Source organism: Chenopodium album, chromosome 2, assembly GCF_948465745.1.
Source record: "Chenopodium album chromosome 2, dcCheAlbu1.1, whole genome shotgun sequence".
Taxonomy (NCBI): Eukaryota; Viridiplantae; Streptophyta; class Magnoliopsida; order Caryophyllales; family Amaranthaceae; genus Chenopodium; species Chenopodium album.
Window position 1 is genome coordinate 76,303,646 of NC_137835.1, and position 21,556 is coordinate 76,325,201.

Consider the following 21,556-nt stretch of genomic DNA (forward strand, 5'->3'; position numbering starts at 1 on the left):
TAAGGTAAATGGAAAACGTTTAAAGTTATATACCAAGGGTGCTTTTATTGGCAAATTGGAGAGGATTTATCTCTCCGATCTATCAATTGATGCTTAAAATAGAGGTAAGAAATCAAGCTCACGACTTTAAATGAGCACTTATCGGGAGGTAACCCGATTTCCTAATTCTTTTTCCTTTATTTATTTTTAGTTTTCTTATAGTTTATTTTTTCTTTTCTTCACTAACAGTATTAACATTTTTTTTTTTTCTAAAATTTAGTGAAGGCCTATTTCATTTATTAGGAAAAAAAGCAGAAGCTAGCCCGTAGCCCCAACCCCGCGACCCTATCCCGCGCCCCCCATTAGCCCTCCCCAGACACTGCCAGCCCGCAGGCCTAACCTATGGCCGCGGGTTTTGGCGAGTAGCCCAGCCAAAAAAAAAAAAAAAAAGAAAAAAAGAAAAAAGAAAAAAGAAAAGAAAGAGAGAGAAATAGAAGAACGTAAGTTTCTCCTCCTCCTCTCCTCTCTCTCTCTCTCTTCTCTCCCTCGCCACCTCCACCACAACCGCACCACCACCGTCGACCCACCCCACCGGCGACCACTACCCATGGCACCTCCTCCCTCCTATCACCATAATCCTTCTCTTCCTTTTGACTTTCATAAACCCTAACATTTCAAATTGAATTAGGGATTTTGAAATTGCAAGTTGTGTGACATCAATTGGGAATTTAGTTATGGTGATGTATTATAGGTTCCAAAAGGAGCTTCAGAAGATCAAATCAAACGAACTTACATGAAGCTTGCGCTGAAGTATCATCCTGATAAGAATCAAGGCAATTAAGAGGCAAACAAGAAATTTGCAGAAATTAACAATGGTAATCACATTTGATTTTTTGATCGGATTGTTTCCAACTAGTTTGAGCTTAAAATGTGATCATATTGGGAATTTTGGAAGTATCTTTGGACTATGATAAGAGGTTTGATATATTATTGATGCACAATTCTCATTGTAGAGATATAAATTTCAAAATTTTCATCTCTTACTATTCTACAATTGTGCTTATTATTGAGTTTTCACCTTCTTATTATTTACTTAGCAAGTTGGTGTTGATTTTTTATATATTCTCTGTGTGGATTGATTGTGAATCTTGTGGGTGACACATATTTGGCTTTGGATTATTCATGCTCATTGGTTTGTGATTCTTTATTGATTAAACTTCTCATCACTCACACCATGAGGACAAGCACACGAACCTCTTCGACACCCAAGCCACTCTATGACCCCAATGCATACTCTCGAAAAATCACAAAAAAGCCACCCACCAAGCCCACAAAGCGACCTACACAATCAAATCCAAACTCTAAAACCTCCACACCTAAAGCACCATCTATAGTACGACCTCCACCTCCATCACCATCAACTCCACTTTCTTGGTTAACCGAGTCCCAAAAACAATGTGCTAAGAAGCTTAAGGAACGAACCATGGGACACACCCTTTACTTTTCTCTCCCAGATGCTAAAAACCTTGGGTTTGATTGGTTGTTTGATAGCATTGCAAGAACACATGGGTGGGGTAAGGTCCTTTCCATTGAGTTTCTTGCCTCACTTGATGTTCACTCAAGTAAGGGAGATGTGGTATTTTCTTTGGATGGAAATGCCCGGATAATGTCGTGGGACGATGTGAATGCGGCTTTTGGATGGCCCATTGGAGGTGTCATGGGCCCAAAAGAGTTTATGAAGTTCAAGGGAAATCCAAGCTACTCTCTTTTCGCCTCTAGTACTTTTTGGGAACAAATAACAGGTCGAACAGATTGGGAGTCCGGTGTTAGCAAATCTAGATCTATTGGTTGTCCAGCTCTTCGCATGTTACATCGATTCATCCTTCAGTTATTTCGACCCAAAAGTGAGGCTTGTCAGGTAACTACATTGGATCTAAAACTTCTATGGTGGCTCACTAGATCTCATGGAAACGTGAGCCTTAATCTCGCCAAATTTCTCATTGAAGCATTTTTATGGGAGCGGGACATGAAGAGGGGCGATATATCCATGGGTGGATTTGTTTCTGTATTTTGTGTGGCATTAGATGTGGATTTGAAAAAACGAGAAACTTTTGCTTCTACTAACTACATCGATCAAGCTGCAATGGATAGATTTGGTTGGCTATTTCACCGCTCTAAGGATCAGTTTGTTTGGTTTGTTAAGGGTTGCCGAAGTTCTGATGCAAAGTTGGTGTACGACATTTTCCCGAATGATGCGCCCCATGATGCAAGTAGTCTAAGTTGGAAACCACGTGAGATCACTGAGCGAATAGAGGTACACGGTGAAGTGCAACGTACTTTCCCTTGTTCACACTGTCAATCGGCGACCGCTAGATCATCTAGCCCGGTGGTTGAAGATACCTCTCCTTCTCGCCCTCCGCCATCTTCTAGTAACCCAACCTCTAGTACTACGATAGCTCCACTAACTCTTGATGAGCAACTGAAAAATTTTATGGATTCTTGTCTTTCTTTTCAAAATTCAGTTCTCACACGACTCACCACCATTGAAGGACAAGTACAAGATCTATATGCTGATATTCGTGATTTGCGTTGCCTTGTTGGAGCTCCCAGGGCCACAGTTTCTGCAACTGCTGTTGTCACTGCTACCATACCTAATACTGCTACCATACCTAATGGTAGTAGTGAGTCACTTTGAGTGAGTCATACCTTTCCTTTCTCCTTTGTATGCTTGTACATAGTGAGGACACTGTGCTTCATTCTAGCTTGGGGGAGGGATACTTATGCTTAATTGCTTTCATAGTGTAGTTTTAATTGCTTTCTTAGGACTGTTGTACGGTTTGTACCATTCATTAGGAGTGGGAGTTTACGTGCAACGAAAAAAATGTATTGCTTTCTTAGTTTGGTCTAGTCTAATTTTTGCATTCTTGTGCCTATCTTACATATATTTTACTTCGAACAGTGTGCGGATTAGTTTAGACTCTCTTGAGCTTCTTCTCATCATAGTTATGATTTTGAAATTCAATCGGTGTGCTTTATACGTTGATAACTGCGTAGCAATGTAGCCTGCGATTAATTGGTTTGTGGCAAGATGTTTTGATATTTTAGAGTCTAGCTAGTCGAGATTTTGTAGACTTCAAGCCATGTGAGTTTTTGAAACCTGATTGATTTACTGTATAACAATCTATATCTTTGTATGTGTGATAGATAGTTCATGGTGCAACTTTGATCTTTTTTGCCTTGAGTCTCGTAGTAACTTGGTTGTGATGAGTGCATGATTGAAATGATAAAGGTTCTACTAAGAGAGCTTGTTGGTTTCATTAGCTCCTAGTTTTATAGTGATGCTAGATTGTTAGAAGGGATGGTGTTAGCTCTTCTCAGGTGTCCCAACCATTCGTATGCACAAGTCTCACTTGTTTGAAATTGGTTTTGAGAGTGTTATCATGGATGCTTTTTGAATTGATTATATTATGTATATCTTTTAAAAACGTAACTTCCCAACCATTCACACGCACAAGTCTCGCTTGTTTGAGAGTAGTTTTGACAGTGTTATAATGTACTATGTTTTTTGCTTGAAAAGTTGCTGCATTTGGAATTATGAGGTTTTAAGGGAATCTTTTAAAAGATACACTCGTTAAATTTGGCAATTCCCTCTTATGCTGAACTTTATGTTCTTTAACATTTTCTTCAATTCTTGCAGATTCTTGCAACTTTGGGGTTTAGGATGGTTGTTTTATTTTGCACCTTGGCGTGGCTGGCTGATTGTTCTGCTTTCTTTTCCGCTGCAGCGTTTTCTGGTTACTAATTATTACGGACTGTGATGGAGACTTGAGAGTACTCCCCTCTTTATATTATATCTTTTATAAGCTATTGACTTCCAGTAACTCTTGTAATAGCTTTTAACTTGCTAACTTATTCTGATCTAGCTTTTGTGCACTGATGCAGTTCTGAAATTCTAACTTTTTCTATTAGTATGGTGTTTTGAAGGATCAAGTACTTTTTTGGCTTTTTAAAAGTGAATTCATGTTTCTAAAACTTGTTGCTGAATGCTGAATTTAGTTTCTTAATCTATATAATCTCTTTAGTACTTCATACGAAGTATTTGATTATAAAAGAAATATACGAAGTATTGCTCAGGGTTACTGTATGTTTTTTTTGGTGCAAACAGGGTTACTGTATGTGCTAGGGGGATTTTCTACGTTTGCTTGCTTTGGCCTCTACTTCAAGCTGACTTGTTATTTTGTTGATTTGAGTCATAGTTACTTATTTTTTTAATTTCAGTTTTTTGTTTTTTAAAATCAAAACTAGAAAAAGTGGTTTTACTTTGTTGTTGTTAGTAAACTAGATACTACGTAATTATGATTTCATTTAAATAATATCTCTTTTAAAAACAAAATTACAAAAACGACCTTAGTTTGGATCAAGTTTCTTCACAAGTTGTTTAAAAGCATTTAAGATTAATGACAACCAATAAAGTATTGGCTTGATAAGGTTCTTACCTCATATTCTAAAGGTTCGGCATTTGAATTTTACCAAATGAGAGTACTTGCAAGTATGGATTTCCTTACCCTTCCCTCTACTCCTAACTCTTTAGTGTCTGACTCGCAAATATAAAACCAAATAAATCACGAGGGTTGAGGTCTAGTTAGGGATTTCCTTATCATTAAAAAAAATATAAGCTCAATGACATCGTCTTGCTTGATTAAAAGTTGGGACCTTGATATAAAAGTGAAGTGTGAATTGTGGTTTTTTATTCTTGTTGCCTACTAAAGGCTATGTTTTCCACAACTTAAATAAGGTGTTTTAGTAAATTTTGATCTGACTTAACTAACTTTCACCGCATATATAGACTAACATACAATTTTTTAAAAATACACTATTAAGTGGAATCTTATTAGAGTATTTGTAATTCATAATTTATATTAATACATGACCCCAAATATTGGTAATATCAAAACACAAATACTCCATAAGATTTGGTCTAATCAGCTAATATAATATGGTATGATTCTAAAGATATTAAGCAAGATTTTTAAATAAGTGAAGAGAACATGGCCAAAATCCTCCAAATGTCAAACTCCGTTGAATGACTTGATCTCAAGAATTTAACTTGTTAATAACAGTTACCTAGAATTTGTTATTACATGTAGCAAGGAAAACAAAAAAGAGTATGCTAATCAGTATATAAGCTGCTACTTAATCTGCTATAGCCCCCAAGATACAAGTTATAAAATGAAGTTAAAAAAAAATTAATAAAAGCTTCTCAATATGGAAGCTCATAATTAAAAGGCGGCTCCTCATACACAATATGGATGCCAATATAAATACATAATAATTTGAAAAAATTAGAAAAATTAAGATGAAAGAATATTCTAAGTAGGACTACCTATTCACTCATCAGAATCCTGAAAGACTAAGCAAAAACAGATTGAAGAGAAAATTAATAGCATGTACAATTTGGCTCGAGCTATTAACTGGTTAATCTGGCGATGAAAGGATGGGCGATTTTACCAGAGGACCAGGACAGCTCCGCAAAAAATGATCTAATCACAAAGCAAAAGAATGTACCAAACCTCTTAAATAATATCTAGCCTGTCTTGAGCCTCTTTACTGCATGATCAGACTCGCTACTGGTGCTATCAAGTCTAGCATGTTGCAAAGATTGATTGCCACTAGCAGTTTCGACAACCTGAATAAAGAAAAACAGGTCTTTTGCTTAGATAGAAACACAGTATTAGAAACATTTGTGTTAAAGAATTCTCTCTGACTTTGCCCAGTTACTGAGTAATGCTTACCTTCCCAACAACCTCCTGGGAATCTTGCCTATTATGTGCTCGCTTTCCTATGTCAACTTGAACTGAAATGCTTGCTTGAGACAAATCTATCCCAGAACTCTGCAAAGCTCGTGTCAGCGTACTCAGCAACCTGTTCGAAATTAATATCCATTCAAGTTAGTATAAAGAAAAATAACATGAGGAATTTTTATACATACAATCAACCCCTAAAAATTACTTATTCTCTTGAAATAGTTGTCAATAGAGATAAAACTTAATCTGCTGATCAACAAACTGGGTACCTTAGACATTATCATGTCTTGTCAAAAAAATAAAAAAATTAAAATAAAATAACATTATCATGGCAAACAAGATAACTCAGTTACTGTTCATTTATTTACAAGAAGCCATGTTTGCCCTTATAAACCTATACTACAGTTTCAAGAGCAGAATCCTTTGCTTCTCACTTAGCGTACACAAATGGTTATGCATAATCATCAATCACCTTTGATACAAAGAGTCGTAAAATATTCCCTAATCTAATCACATAACATCTACAAATAGAGTTTATGATTACTCACCCCTGAGAGTATACGCTTGAGATGTTAATTGTGCCACCTTCAAGAGCCAGCTCTTGATCTTTCAGTTTATCAATGGCAAGAGATGGCTCAGCTGCAGAAGTTCTACTTTGCCATAACTGCAATTGAGGGAAAGAACCATTGCCTGCCTCAGATGGAAGCCTCACGGGAGGTGGTGCAACAGCACAACTATTAATGATAGGAGCATGGATATCATGCTGCAGTGGTGGAGAAATTGATCCTGCCTTATTAGTTGTTCCAGGCTGCGGATCAACTGTCTTGACATTGATAGCATTGATCATGCTACATTCTGCTGGGGTTTGGGGATTGCGTGGGACATTCAATGAAACAGAAGGAGTAGCTTTCTCGTCAACTTTAGCACCGAACATCAACACAGGACTAGCATTCACTGCTCGAGACTGATCAACAAAACCCTCAGTTGCCCCGTGGCTATTTCTCTGATCAAACAAATGAAAAATGAACAATGGTTTACTTAAAGATCTCTATAATAATTCAAAACACACAAATAAAAAAAATAAAAATAAAAAAAGGAGTATTAAGCCCTTGTTTTTGGTTTTTTTTTTTGCCAACTTTCTCAGTAACTAATGACTTTGTCACACGGTCAAACAATTAAAAAATTAGTTTGTTATAATCTTTTGGCCCAAAATGCAAAAGTTAGTTTGAGTAACCTTTTGGAGATGGCTTTTGGCTTTTTATCCTAAAAGTTAGCTAAGTAACAGCCATACACTGATTATATCAAAACATCACTATAAACATCTAATACTACCTGAATTAGCAAACATTACTTTTAACCTAGAAAATATCAATCTGAATGACCCGGTGTTACAGTTGTTGCTCTGAAGCAAGAAGTCCTTTCAGAGTATACTGCTAGCGTAACCTGTAAAAACACTGAAGAACTTACCCATGGATTCAACTTGGGTGGTTCACTATTCCATCCAGGGTATGCCCCTTCATATCGATTTACCTTTTCTTGTAGATACTGAATGTATTCAATGACCTGCATAAATACGAATATCAGAGGGTATTCTGGACAGCACTATGTCAGATAAGAGAAGGTGTCTGTGCTAATACCTCTAACAGAAATGATGCCTTATCTCTCTTCTGGTCACTGTGAGGAATGAGTTCTCTCAACATGTGAAATCTGCAAAGGCAAAAAAGGTGTCAATTGGAATCTATGTTACACAAATCATCACCTACCTTGCCATGACGGTATTGCGTCTACATCTAACCTGTGTATGGATGGGTGTAATTTTTCGAAAAATATCAGAAAACCTAGTAAAACTTAGACAGATAGATGTCGGACACCCTATCCAATCAGACACTTTTGATGAGTCTAACATATAGGAACTGCTCTTTTGCATTAATTGTATATCTTTTTACTGTTTATCTTGCTAAAGACTTTGGAAACAAAATTTTAGTTTCAATATGGCAAATCATCAGATGCCTCTTAGAAGACAACTCCCAGATAATGCAGCAACAAGTCAAAGGAATGGGAACAGATATGAACTTTATTTTGAGGCACAAGTCCCATGGTGCATCTAGTACAGTAGTAGGTGCTTCATCTAATTTAGACATTCATTACTTAGGCTGTGAGGTAAACTTGCCTGTCATTAATTTTGCATCTTCTTCGCTGCTCTGTGGCAGAGTGTTTGGACCGAGGGGTGATAGCTTTCTGATCACTGCTCTTACCACCAACATTTACACGTAATTCTCCTGTAGAATCATTAATATCAATGGTTAAAACCTCTTATATCTTAATTGAATGAGATTTAATTATATCCCTTGAAGTCAATCAGAATAGGTTTGTATTATCAAGAGAAAACATAAGTTCAAAGACAAATTTCATTTACAACTGAATTTCTGTTTCAATTAAAAAGACACAGAGGGAAATAAAGAAGTTCATGACACCAAATACAACCCAACTCTTATTACAATGAGCAGAATACTAACCCTTTAAAGAAGAGCTGCTTTCCTTTTTTAGGCTCACATCCTCTTCAACCTCTTCCTCCACGGAATGAGGACCCTTTGCTGACTTGATCATCTCCATAAAGCTTTGACTCTTCTGAATTATTGCCCTATAAAATTTCCAATTTCCTTATCAGTACATAGTTGCTGGTGAGGATGAGAGAAATATAAATAGGGTAAGTCACTGACTGAGAAGACGAGAGAGGGCTGACACTGCTGCGGTGGTTGGAAGAAGAGTGTGACGGACGATCCAAAGGCCATTGCCCCATTTTTATTGTTGACTCTGTCCATCAAAATCAAGAGATTTTTCAAAATCTAGTGAAGTTTGTAAAAAATATAAATTTTCTAGAGAGAAACTTCACAAGTTCCCTAATATCAGAAATTGGGATGGAACAAAAGTCTTTGTCGAAAATCAAGTATCAAATTCCTAATAAACCTTGATGTAGTTGGCCTTAGAACAGGAAGGTAAATGTAAAGAAAGCCTACAGTCATTGGAAATTAGATTATATATGTGGAATACTACTGTAGGTCTGTAGTAGTACTCTGAGCCTCTGACCCAGAGCAATCACTTCAACCAAAACTATTATCAATACTTCATCCCAAGAGGAAATTGCGAGTTACAACACTTGCAAGTATTCAATTCTATGTATTTTATATGAGCCAATTTTTGTACCCCTTTCAAATTATCTGCTTCTCTGCATTTAAATACTCAACTAACCTTGCCACTCGTACCCTCCTGTCCAAATCAAAGTCCTAAAGTACATATTAGCATGTTCAAAATTCCATGATGAAAAAAGCCCTCCTGAAGCAAACTGTATTCAACTCAATTAAATTGTAGCAACATTAAATCCTCCCTCAGTCCCATATTTTTCCTTTTAAAAGACATAGAGATTGATGTGATGAAGAAATCAAAGTAGAGAGTGACTTCGAGAGAAAATTATATTGTGACACCCTAAAATACAAGTAAGGCTATTTAGAGAGCAAGTTCTCCAGCAAACTGTAAGAGAGGCGACAATTTAATAATTACACTTATGCGGGATTCACCGCCCTTCCTTTGTATACTTCACTGGTGAGCTAGTTTACCAGAATATCAGATATCCTTATCTTTTCCTAATATACAAATGAGAGGTTTATTATGTGATGGAGTGTTACATTGATGTGAGTGTAACCTCCAATCCCCATACAAACGCTTTGAAAGCATCACTATGACATCAAGCATCATGCTCACGGAGGTCTGTATAGTATATTACCTTTCTACTTCAAATGGGTCCTCTAAGTTGTCTTGTATGCCAAACTAAAACATGAACACAATAATTATTATTGGACTAACGTCTAGATAGTAAATTACTTAAATCGAGTATCAACCTGCTATGCAATGCTTAATCTAAGTTAAAAGAATGATTTAGACATTTACCTTTTACTATGTTTTCATCCCCCAAATTCTCTTTCCCTGTATTTCCCTTTTTCACAGTTGTTTCGTCCCACAATGTGAAACCACTTCCCGTATATGAGCTACAATTTGAATTGTCATCATTTTTATCATTGCTGGTTGCTGGAGCCACTGAGAAGATATTCTCCTCTGGCTTAGGCACCTTTGAATTAAAATAGGAAATGTGACTTATGCTGTATGTTCCAATCCCACCAGGCAATACGTGTTCAACTACTGATGTAGGAGGAGCTGCAGATGGAGGCTTAGCATTTATATCTACCAAGTTGTCTTCCTTAGGACCAGTCTTTTCTTCTCCTTCAAGAGGTTGGAGGAAATTATGTGTTTTAAGCAAACCTCCTGCTCCTTTCAGAGTTGAAAAGACAGATAAAGTTATACACTTAAAACATTTTTTTTATGTATGGTATAACTAGTAGACAAATAAGGAAGTGCAAACAATTATCTGTTTCTTCTTCGATCATTCATATTACTGCTCAATTAATTATTAAACTGTAAGACCTCAGACAAAAGAACGTTGAAACCAGAACCATAAAAGGGTGAAGAATAGATTTACACGAGATACATGTAGCTGTGTAAACATATTAAGAACATAGTATTTATACAGTGGCCATGCTTAGCAATTGCAGAACACTGTAGTTCAGCAACCATGAGTCACAAGCATTATAAAATAGACTGCAAACAAATACTTAACTAAATTAATGCAGCAAAAAAATGAAACATCCTGGTCTAAATGTTAGAATCACAATTGTGAAATTCACTCTCATCAAAGAGGCAATGCAATCACTAATCATTATTGAGAAGTATATTTGAAACAAAACAACATTACAGCTACAAGGCATAAATTTAGAAGCTTATTGTCCATTTATAAATTGAAAAAAAAAATACGAAGGGAAAATATGGTGTACATAGGAATGGATACTTTGACAGTTCATGTAAGATCATAGTTCATGTTCATGGATGGTTTTCATTAAATAGCCGGGTTTGAGTCCAAATGATTGCAAGAAAAAAAATTTAAGGCATGCTTCCTGACATTAATTCATGTTTGTGTATAATCTGTGTACAAAGACTACAAACACACAATGATACTCTGCCTTTGCATTCCAATTTGATGTACTTTTCTCAAGCTTCAAAGAACTACTTGTGTACGCAACGAAAATTTTCTAGCTTGAAATTAGATTTTTCTCATCCCCGAGATTTTTACATGCAATCAATCCTTGGCTCGAATTCCATGTAACAAATTGCAAAGTAATTCTATCTTCTGTGGTATAGGGAGAGTGTAGTCAATTAGAGGGTCATGGAATATATTCTAAAACCAAATTCAAATAGAATGCAACGCGAATCAGTCCCCTATCAAATAAAGGCGACATTTACATCCTTGTGAACTTATTATCTACTTTGTACTCTGTATATGTTTACCCAATATAACCCATTAGACCATCCATCACTAGGATTTGTCATTAGAACAATCAGTTCAAACTTCTAAATAGTAAAAATCAATTTCAATTAAGATTTAATCCGGTAAAATCATTTTAATCCGAGAACTTGGCCTAAACATTGAAGTATGATTAATCTTGAAAAGAACTTATACCAAAACAGACTCAAAAACAATTTTGGACAGGACTACATTTAAAAGGGTAAAAACCAAATTGCATAAAGGACAACTACTGAACCACACGAATTGGATCTCTCTCTTTCTCTCTCTTCTTAGTCTTGAATGCCCAAACATCACTGTCAGAGACAAGAGCGTGCGTATTTTCTGAAGACCCACATCAAAAAAAAAAAAAAGGATTTTGCATTTTCTATGTGGGTTGGGCCTCACGTAACATCAATCAGTCAGTGTCTCCCCCAAAATGGGCCCCACTAAAGACAACCCCCTCTCCCTCACGTGTTGACGTGTCCAAGACTAAGTGGCCCTCCAAATTTCTGGCTTTATATCAGGGCCCATGGGCCACAACCCAGATCTATTATTCCAGATTTGGGCTGAAAGAATAGAAGCCTACTTTCACTACCATTTTTCTCATCTAACAAAAGTCATCGCTCTAACCAACCAAAATCACATATAAAATGCGATTTGTTAGGAGGAAAGATATTTCATTTTTGGTCGTCACATGCATGATTCATCTTTTTTGTGATAGCCTAATTATATTATATGGTTTTATATACTCCCCTAGTCCCCCCTCCTCCAATCCCATCTTTAGCCAAATAATTATTACTGTATAATAAAGTATAACTATTTTATTTTTTCTTTTCCCTTTTATAAAACTCACATGCATAAAGGCACAAACCAACCCGTAAAAACATTAGATGTGCTTATTAAATTTTAGCAAAAACAAAAGTTTCAGTTAACTACTAGTAGAAATATTTAAATCTCTCATAATCTATTATTCTATAGACGCGTACAAGACTCTATCCCGTGTCACACTCTTATGATATTACTAGAATCGGAAAATCCGATCACCGATAAGAATAGAGAAAAAAAATATAAAAAAAAAATTACCGTGAGAAGACCTTGGATCTTGCTGAAGAGATGAGTGACTGTAGAGAGAAAGAAAGTCATGCGTAGCTTTTCTACCTGTACTTTCACAACCAACCAAAAAAAATTAATAAAAAGTTTTTTTTTTAAATGAAAATAAATGGTACAAAAATACAAATTACCATGTGAATTTTATCTTTCATTTCATCAATTATTAAATATAAAAATAAAATTAATCGAAACGTTTTTTACGGAAATTCTACCTTGTGTGGCTCCGAAAGGGCGGGATTGAGGAAGCTCCATAAAAAAACCCTAAAATTCCAACTGAATTATCAAATTATGAAGAAATTCAGCTGAATTTCGCGATAGTTTGAACGTTGGAGGAATTCAAATCCAGAAAATCAGATCCAAAATCATGCAATCATATTTTGCATGAATGAGATTACGCAGAAGATCCAAAACCACATTCACTTCCTCTCTCTTCACAAACTGCTGCTTCTGTCAACTCTTCTTCAACTAAATTCAAAGTTCTGCAAATCTGCAATTCAATTCCAGAAACAAAATCAGAATTACACATCTAAACTGCGAAAAACAACAGAATTATGCAAAATTCAGGTGAAACACTAATCAAAATCACGAAAATCAACGGAATTATGCATAATTCAGATAAAAATCCTCGAAATCACAAACAATCCAATAGAATTCATAATCAATCACAAGATCTAACAACGAAAAAACTCAAACAAAAATCAAACTCAACAACAACAAAAACAACAATTTAGCAGAACAAATCCTATAGAATTCAAAATAATCAACAAAAAAAATGTAGTAAGAATTACGCTTTGATCTTTGGTGAGTAATATATTTTCTCTCTCCTCAAGAAAATTGCTTGACGCGCGATAGGCGCTGCTCCTCTCTCTCTCTCTCTCTCTCTTCACTTTCTCTCTCTAAAACATGAGTTTCTCTCTCTTCGAAAAACCTCTTTACTGCAGTGAGGAGATCTTTTATACAGTGTTGCTGTTTCTGTAAACGGCGTTATATTCACGTCGTTGCGGCGGGTATTTTAACGGCGTTTTAACTCACGATTTTCTCCGTTAACATAATTAGGTGTTTTTTTAAAAAAAAAAAAAAAAAAAAAAATTTGATTATTAGTTTATTATTAATGAATATAAAAAATGAGGGAGTGTGGGAAGAAATATTTAGATTTAAAGATGATAATGAGATGTTAAGATTTGGGAATTTTTTATGATTTTGGCAATCCCGAGAAGCACTTTAATCAAAAATAATAATCTCAGATACCCTTTCATTATATTATTGTTTTTATAATATGGTTTTGCACTATAAAGTAGAAACATCAATTTGTGTATCACTCAATTTTTACCTTACCCAATCACATTGGACCAACACTAAAGTTCAGTTTATTACTTTTTTTTTTTAAGAGGATCTTGCTAACAAACACTCCGAGACGTTGGATAAGCATTTAAAATATTACCTAATGTGGTATTAATTTGGGAAAGTATAAAAAATTACGCGTCAATCGGTGTAATTAATATTAATTTTTAATTTATTCCTTCTACTTTTAGCTAACATATCCAACGCCCCCGGGACGTTCGTTAGCTTTTGCCTTTTTTTTAATTCATTTTTAAAATTTATGGTTATTTGGAAAATGGAAAAGATAAAAATAGTTTGAGAGTTGAAAAATTATTATTTAGATGTCAAACTTTATGTGTCTTGTGATTTATTGTTTCCTTTTTGGTGTCCTAGGTTTTATGTTAATGTTAAGTTTGCTAACATAACATGATTTTTGAGGGTAATATAATTAAGAACAATTAGGTTATTGCATGTTTTCAATAGTATTAAGATGGATGTTCATTAATACAAGTGGGCTTGGATGCTTGAACAATGCACCGAACTACACTTATCATTTTTTAGAACTATATGAATTTTCGTCCCATAATCTTTTTAGTAAACTCTAAGTTTTACATACCAAACTTGCAATGCATTCTATATTGAGAATATGGATTATACAAGATAAGGAAGAGTGAAAATATATGAGAATTTGAGAAGAGGTTCAAGTGATGGTAACGTAGTTTATTGAATTGCAATGTGATAAATTTATTGAACCGGTATTTTTTTGTCGTTTAAATATGAGTTGTAGATTACATAATCAAATGATATCCACTCAAAATAACCTCGATAAAAAAAAAATTAATAATAAACAAACTAACACATGTACATATCACTTTAATGTAGAGGATTCATTAATGAATTTATATTACACCGTTACAAAAGTAAACGTTATCCAACAATTAACTTTGAGTTCCAAAATGTAATACTAAACAACCTGACACCATAAATGAAAGGAAAATTTGTCAAAAATAACACCACCTTTGGGCGGTCTTCCCATAATAGCACCGCCTTTTGATTATTCCTGAATAACACCACCTTTCACATGTATTTGCCAAAAATGAAACAAAAAACCGGTAACCTGTTTTACAGGTAACCCTGGGACACGTGTTCTAGTTTGATTGGTCAATTTATTTATTTTTATTTTTGACTTTGAAAAAACTTTTAAAAAAATAAAATTAACCCCCCCCCTTCCCACCACTATCACCGGCATCCACCACCATTTGACGGCATCCACCACCCCCACCAAGACCACCCACCTAAAACAACCCTATCCCCGACCCCCGTCCTAGTTTCTGACCCCCTTTCATTCCAGCACCCCCTCCCCTTTCCGTCATCCCCTCCCCTTCCCTACCCCTTTTCGGCACCCACCTCCCCTTCTCGACCCCTTTGCACCACCCTCTCCCCTTCCCTACCCCTTTCCGGCCGACCCTTTCCCCTCTTCCCTTTTCCGATTTCGGCCCCCTCCCTCCTTCCCTTTTCAATTCGGCTTCCTCTCCCTAATTTCCGTAGGCTAGGGTTTCGGTGGTGGGTTGTTTAAGGGTGGGGGAATGGGTGGAGGGGTGTCGTTCAGGGGAGGGGGGAAGGATAGGGAGGTCGATCGACGACGAGGGTGGAGGGAGGGGCGCCGGTGAAGGTGGAGGTTGAGCAGGGAGGCTAGGTGGTGGTTTTTTTTTTATTTTAACTTTATTTTAATTACTTAGGTTTTTTTTAAAAAAATAAATAAAAATAATTGACCAATGACATTGTGACACGTGTCATAGGAAACCAGTACAACAGGTTACCAACCGGTTTTGTTTCATTTTTGGCAAATACATATGAAAGGTGGTGTTATTCTGGAATAATCAAAAGGTGGTGCTATTATAGGAAGACCGTTCAAAGGTGGTGTTATTTTTGACACATTTTCCTAAACGAAAAGGTTAAAACCTCATCATTGAAATTTTTATCATGGAGACGGATGCACCATGCTCCGTGCATCCGGTTTTTCTTTGAAAAAAAAGGAGGAATGAACATATAGTTGTTCAGTAAAGAACATATAGTTGTTTTGTGAAGAACATATAGTTATTTTATAAGAACATCATATATGGTTGTTTTGTAATGAACATATAGTTGTTTTGTAAAGAACATATAACTATTTTGTTAAAAAATTAAAACATCCAGCTTTATGCTCTTTGTATGTATTTAAAGAACATACATAATATTAATAAAGAGCGTGATAATATAATGTAATGAATATTATTTTTATTCAACAAAAAAAAAAAAAAAAAAAAAAAAAAAAAAAAAGAAAGAAAGAACATAATAGTATTTTTTAAAGAACATCTAGTTTTTCAATCTTTAAATGAATTATTTGTTCCATAATTGAAGAGTTTTGGTAATTATTTCCCAATCTCAATTTAGAAATTTGTATTTATTTCCTCATATTTAATTTCACTTGTTTGAATTTTTTAGAGAGAAGAATAAAAATCTTAGAGAGAGAAATAAAAAATTTATAGAGAAAAAGAAATTCTTGTGATAGAAGACGATGGCTACGCATTTAGATCGAGTTTCGTGGTGCTTTTAATCATTGTTTTGTTAATGGAGTGATTTTTAATGAAGGTGAATATGTGGATTTGTTAATCAAAGATCGAAGGTAATTTTGAATGAAATTTTGTATTTATTTTTTCTGTAATTGTGTTACTTTAGATTTGAATTAGAATATTTTGTAATCATAAAATTCATTGTTTAATTTACCTTTTGAAAATTTGATGAATCTGAATATAGATGTTTAATTTGAGAATAATGTGACAAAGGTTGAAGATGATGTTCTTTATAAGATAATGTTATGTTCATTTCTTTAATCTTTACAATTCTATAACATGTTCTTTTCACCTTAACTAAATGTTCTTTTCATTTTAGCTAAATGTTCTTTACATCTCTAAACAGTGTTCTTTCCGTTTTTTTTTTTTTTGGGAACGGATGCACCATGCGCATGGTACATCAGCCTTCACGCACGAACCACTAATTGCCTCATCATGGACTGATTTATCCCGTGACGGAGCTAGAATTTTTAATTCGGAGGGACAAATGTCAGAGGTTTAATAATTCGATAAAAATCTCAAGAAAAAAAAAAAATTGATCACATAAATTATTTAATATTTATTTGAAATCACATATGATAGTATTCCTATATCGGCTATATAGTAAAAGAGGAGTTGTAAAAAGTTACATACGGAGTATTATATATTATCCAACAAGGAATAAAATTTTGTTTATACGTAACCCCAATTCTATAATGTGTAATCCAATAAACGATAAAAACGAATCAATTACCTTATCATAAATCATATAATAATTAAGTCTTTGCACAATTTGATAATAGATATGAAGGGGTTTGAGTTACCTTCGAAAAAAAATTGCAATTTTTTTTGAATTATCAAATTAAAACAAGAGAGAGAAAAACAAATATTAGAAAAATTCCAAACACAATAGAAAAGAAAAACAATTGTTAAATGAAATTTAAAGAGCAGTAGGGTAAGGAATACAACCCGAGACAAAAGTGAGGAGCACACCCCATTCATGCACGCACTACAAGTCTACAACCACCAGACCATGCTTATGTTTAGGTAATAACTCGAATAAGTAAAAAATCAAATGTACAGTAAAATATTGTACATCCGTTATAAAGTTATCCTAAAATGAGTAAACGTTACCCCTAAAATGAATAAAAGTTACCCCAATATGCATAAAAGTAACCCAATACAAATAAAAATTATCAACGCTTTATTGGTAAAGAATCACATTTTAAATCACTAAAAGTCAATTATTAATGATTCAATGTAATTAAATTACCTTTAGAAAAATTTTCTTAGCTTGTTGTCTATTTATATAAAAATTGTATTATGTTTATGTTATCTAAAAAAAAGGCAAAAAAGTTACCATAAAATTAGCTAAAAGTTACCCTTGCTCGATATACATTAATATTAGTGTAAACCGGGTGTATACAAAAGTTTTTCAACTATTTATTCTTACTATCTAGCTAAACTTAAAATATATATATGTGTGTGTGTCGCTTCTATAACCAAAATTTTTCGCCCAAAACTAATTTTTTAAAGCTTTTGGAAAAAAAAATATTAAAAAGAGAAAAAATATTCTAGAGCCTTACACCCTTAACAAACCGCTAACAAAATAGAATAAAAGCAAGAAATTTTAATTATTATTATTTTTAATCTTAGACTATGGAATCATTATTAAGATAAATGAGATGTAATTAATAAAAAAAAAAGGTTTTTTTAGATTTTAACACCTGCAAAAAACATGAAAATGGTTTTTAACACCTCCAAAAAAAAAATGGGTATTAACACCATACAAATTTTCAAAAAATTGGTATTACCACCACTTAACGGTTTTCGTTAAAAAATTTCGTTAAATGTGGTCCACAGTGACACGTGTCACTATTTTATTTGTTTAAAAAAATTTTAAAAAATTAAAAACCTAAAACTACCCTAGCCCCACCCACCGCGCCACCACCGGCGTCCCCAAACCTACCCCCTTCCGGCTTCCGGCGTCCCAGTGAATCGCCCGGAGCCGGTGACCCCACCCCCACCACCCTTTCCTCTACCTACGCACCCCACCCCTTCCCTTTCCCCATTTTCGTTCCCGACCCACAACCCTGAAACCACCCTAAACGGGTTTTAGGGTTTCGTTTGGGGTGGTAGGGAATCGATTAAGGGAGGGGGAAAGGAGAGGGAGGGCGTTTCCGGGGGAGGAGGAAGGGGAGGAGGGGCGTTTTCCGGGGGAGGGGGCGTTTAGGGTGGTTTAGGGGTGGTGGGTCGAGAAATGAAAATGGGGAAAGGGAAGGGGTGGGGTGCGTAGGTGGAGGAAAGGGTGGTGGGGGTGGGGTCGCCGGCGCCGGGCGATTCTCTGGGACGCCGGACGCCGGCAGGGGGTGGGTTTGGGGACGCCGGTGGTGGCGCGGTGGGTGGGGCTGGGGTGGCTGGGGTAGTTTTAGGTTTTTTTTTTTTTAATTTTTTTTTTAAAATATTATTTTTGTTTTTTAATTTATTATTATTTTTTTATTTGTTTGGCCAATAACAAAGCGACACGTGTCTATATGGCCCTACTTAACGGATTTGTAAACGGAATCAGTTACATGGTGGTAATACCCAATTTTTTGAAATTTGGGTGGTGTTAAAATCATTTTTTTTTTTTTTTTTTGAGGTGTTAAAAACCATTTTCGGGTTTTTAGCAGGTGTTAAAATCTAAAATAACCTTAAAAAAAAATTTAAAAAGTTGAAGATGCAGAGTCATAGATTCATAATAATAAAATATTGCGGTATGTTCTATTCACTTGATTTTTACTTATCTGCACTTAATTAAAAACTTAATTGAACTTATTTGAAATTATTAAAACTTATTTTAGTTATAATTTAAATTTATGTAACTCAATTCAGAACTTATGTTTCCTAAACCAAACTTACCTGAACTTATTTTTCCTGAATTTAACTTATATTAACTTAACTATGGGTGTGTTCTATTCACCTGCTTTTTAGTTATATGATCTTATCTGAACTAATTCGAACTTATCTGATGTAATATGAACTTATTATCCCTTATAAGAACTTATTTTAGTTATAAATTAAACTTAGGTAGCCCTGTTTAACCCTTATCACAACTAGGGGTGTTCATAAATCGGTCCGGACCGGAAAAATGGACCGGACCACCCCAATTCGGTTTGGTCTTCGGGTCTTGGTCCAAAAACCCTATAAAAACCGGTCTTAGATCGGACCGATTTTTTGATTAAAAATATACGTGAAACCTTATATAATGAAAAATGACTTTTACCACCTTCAAAAAACCACTAAATTGAATTGACCACTTGTATAAAAAAAGTTTTACTTTAACATAAAAATAATAAATAATAAATAAATAAATAAAATAAAACACTTTTGTTTTACCACCTAATCCTAACTCCGGCAACGGAAAATGACTGTGGGGCCCACAATCTGTCATTTCGTCCCTCTAAATTTATTGTTCCAAACCCGATTTCCCTTTCTCTCTTCCTATTCAATTTCTCACCTTCCTCCTTTTAAATTTCTTCTATCTCGCTCCTCTGAAATTTCTTCTGTCTCCTTTGAATTACCATAACCTAACCCGAATTTTCCTATCCAATTGAAATTTCAAAAACCCCCAATTTAATTTTCATTATCATAAACCCTAATTTTTTTTTTTCCAGTGAAATTGGGGTTCAATTAAGAATTCAAATGTGCAATTTCAATTACACTTAATAATTGGAACATAATCACGACATGAATTGCAAAAAATTGCAACAAATATCATGAAATTTGCTTACCTTCTTCTTACTTGTTGTAGTACAACTAACTTGATTCAAGGACCACAAATCTGGAAGAATTTGATTAGGATTGTTAGGGATCAGCAAATTAAAGGATTTTGGAACGAAATCGCAAAAAAAAAAAAAAAAAAAAAAACTCAATTACACCATTATTTTGTAGAAATAAAGAAGGTGGGTTTAAATAGAAAAGAAAACCAAGAGAATTTGGGGAAAAGTTGAAAAATTAGCCCTTAATGTGGGCCCCACAATCATTTTCCATCATCGGAGTTAGGATTAGGTGGCATTACAAAAGTTTTTTTTTTTATTTGTGGTGATAAAGTAAAACTTTTTTTTATGCAGGTGAAATTAAGTGGTTTTTTGAAGGTGATAAACTTTAATTTTATAAGTTTTTTTGTATCAAACAAACAAAAGAAGACGTTAAAATATAGTTTTTCCTTTACTTTTTTTTTTTCATGTTTTCCATAATTTTATTAAAAATTTAGATTTTTTTTTTTAAAAAAATTCTTAAATCGGCCCGGTCCGGGTTTTGACCGATTCTTTCGGTCCGGTCCAGGTTCGGTCTCAACTTAATCAGTCCAGTCTTCGATTTTTAAAATTCTAATTTACGGTCTTCGATCCAATGCGGGTCGGTCCAGTCCGATCTTGGACCAATGAACAGCCCTAATAATAATCACAACTTATCTGAACTTATTTTTCCTGAACTTATCTTATCAGAACATATTAACTCTTATCTGAACTTATTAACCTTGAAATTAGTGAAAATAAGGTGAACAGAACATGGCCTAAATTTTTGGACCTAAAATAAGTGAAAATAAGGCGAACTCAACAAGCCTATAAATCCACTTTTTTTTTTTTTTTTTTTTTTTTTTTTTTTTTTTCTTAATTGAGATTATGGCATATGATATATAAAGAAAAAAAATCAATAATATCTCCTATATTCAATTTATTAAGCATTTTCATCTATTTAGGCCCTTTTAACTTCACCTTAAAAAAATAATATTAAGTAAAAATAAGTTCAGTTCATTAAAATTAATTTCAACTCAGTAAAAATAAGTTCAATTCAGTAAAATTCAGTTTTTTTAAAAGAAGAATTATAATAGAAAATCAATAAAAATAATTTCAGTTTAACAAAAATAATTTTACAAACCCTAAATAAGAGATAACACACATAAATCACAAGGCTAGGTATATATATTGAAGTGGAATCAAGCCAAAAAAAAAATATACATTACCTTTTGTTGACTACAAAACCATATATAGTAAATATGTAAACAAATACAATCTCAAATACTACATATAAAGTAAATATTCCTAAACAAATACTACATCGATCTTAAAGATCTTCAATTCCATTTGCAAATTTCACAATTTACACGATTAATTTATTTACATACATATTTTTCATCATTAATATTTTAATTACATATTTTGGAGTAGTAAACTTAAGAAACATTGATATCAATATGCACAAAATCTAATTTAAAACAAACCTAACAGAATTACACCAACATTATATTGTCGGTGCTGAGTATAGACATATAGTTAAAACTAAATTAGTCTCGTATGATGCATGCACGATTTGAACAA

At 34.3% G+C, this 21,556-nt stretch overlaps 2 protein-coding genes across 3 annotated transcripts; one reads left to right on the forward strand and one right to left on the reverse strand.

Annotated features, from left to right (window-relative positions):
• The first annotated feature begins 435 nt into the window (after positions 1-435).
• On the forward strand, positions 436-3,947 carry LOC145600994 (uncharacterized). Its single transcript, XM_081656896.1, has 2 exons — positions 436-2,674; positions 3,677-3,947. The coding sequence occupies exon 1, from the start codon at positions 1,214-1,216 to the stop codon at positions 2,672-2,674; it is 1,461 nt and encodes a 486-aa protein (XP_081513022.1). The 5' UTR covers positions 436-1,213; the 3' UTR covers positions 3,677-3,947.
• A 1,198-nt stretch (positions 3,948-5,145) lies between these two features.
• On the reverse strand, positions 5,146-13,243 carry LOC145601004 (transcription factor BIM2-like). Of its 2 annotated transcripts, none has more exons than XM_081656914.1 (12): positions 13,074-13,243; positions 12,498-12,772; positions 12,259-12,333; positions 9,729-10,100; positions 8,504-8,597; positions 8,300-8,424; positions 7,954-8,062; positions 7,421-7,490; positions 7,251-7,346; positions 6,332-6,786; positions 5,772-5,901; positions 5,146-5,665 (listed from the first exon to the last, which is right to left on the reverse strand). In XM_081656914.1, the coding sequence occupies exons 2-12, from the start codon at positions 12,535-12,537 to the stop codon at positions 5,564-5,566; spliced, it is 1,668 nt and encodes a 555-aa protein (XP_081513040.1). In that variant the 5' UTR covers positions 12,538-12,772; positions 13,074-13,243; the 3' UTR covers positions 5,146-5,563. The 2 variants fall into 2 exon arrangements, with proteins under 2 accessions (XP_081513040.1, XP_081513032.1); XM_081656906.1 differs by having other exon boundaries at positions 9,729-10,106.
• Positions 13,244-21,556: the final 8,313 nt, after the last annotated feature.

Excerpts from the sequence above, each read along its gene's own strand:
- LOC145600994 (XM_081656896.1), top strand. The coding sequence starts at position 1,214 with ATGAGGACAAGCACACGAACCTCTTCGACACCCAAGCCACTCTATGAC.
- LOC145601004 (XM_081656906.1), bottom strand. The coding sequence starts at position 12,537 with ATGGAGCTTCCTCAATCCCGCCCTTTCGGAGCCACACAAG. Across the intron at positions 7,491-7,953 it reads AGATGCAAAATTAATGACAG|ATTTCACATGTTGAGAGAAC; the intron begins GCAAGTTTACCT and ends TTGCCTTTGCAG. Across the intron at positions 6,787-7,250 it reads CACCCAAGTTGAATCCATGG|AGAAATAGCCACGGGGCAAC; the intron begins GTAAGTTCTTCA and ends TTGTTTGATCAG.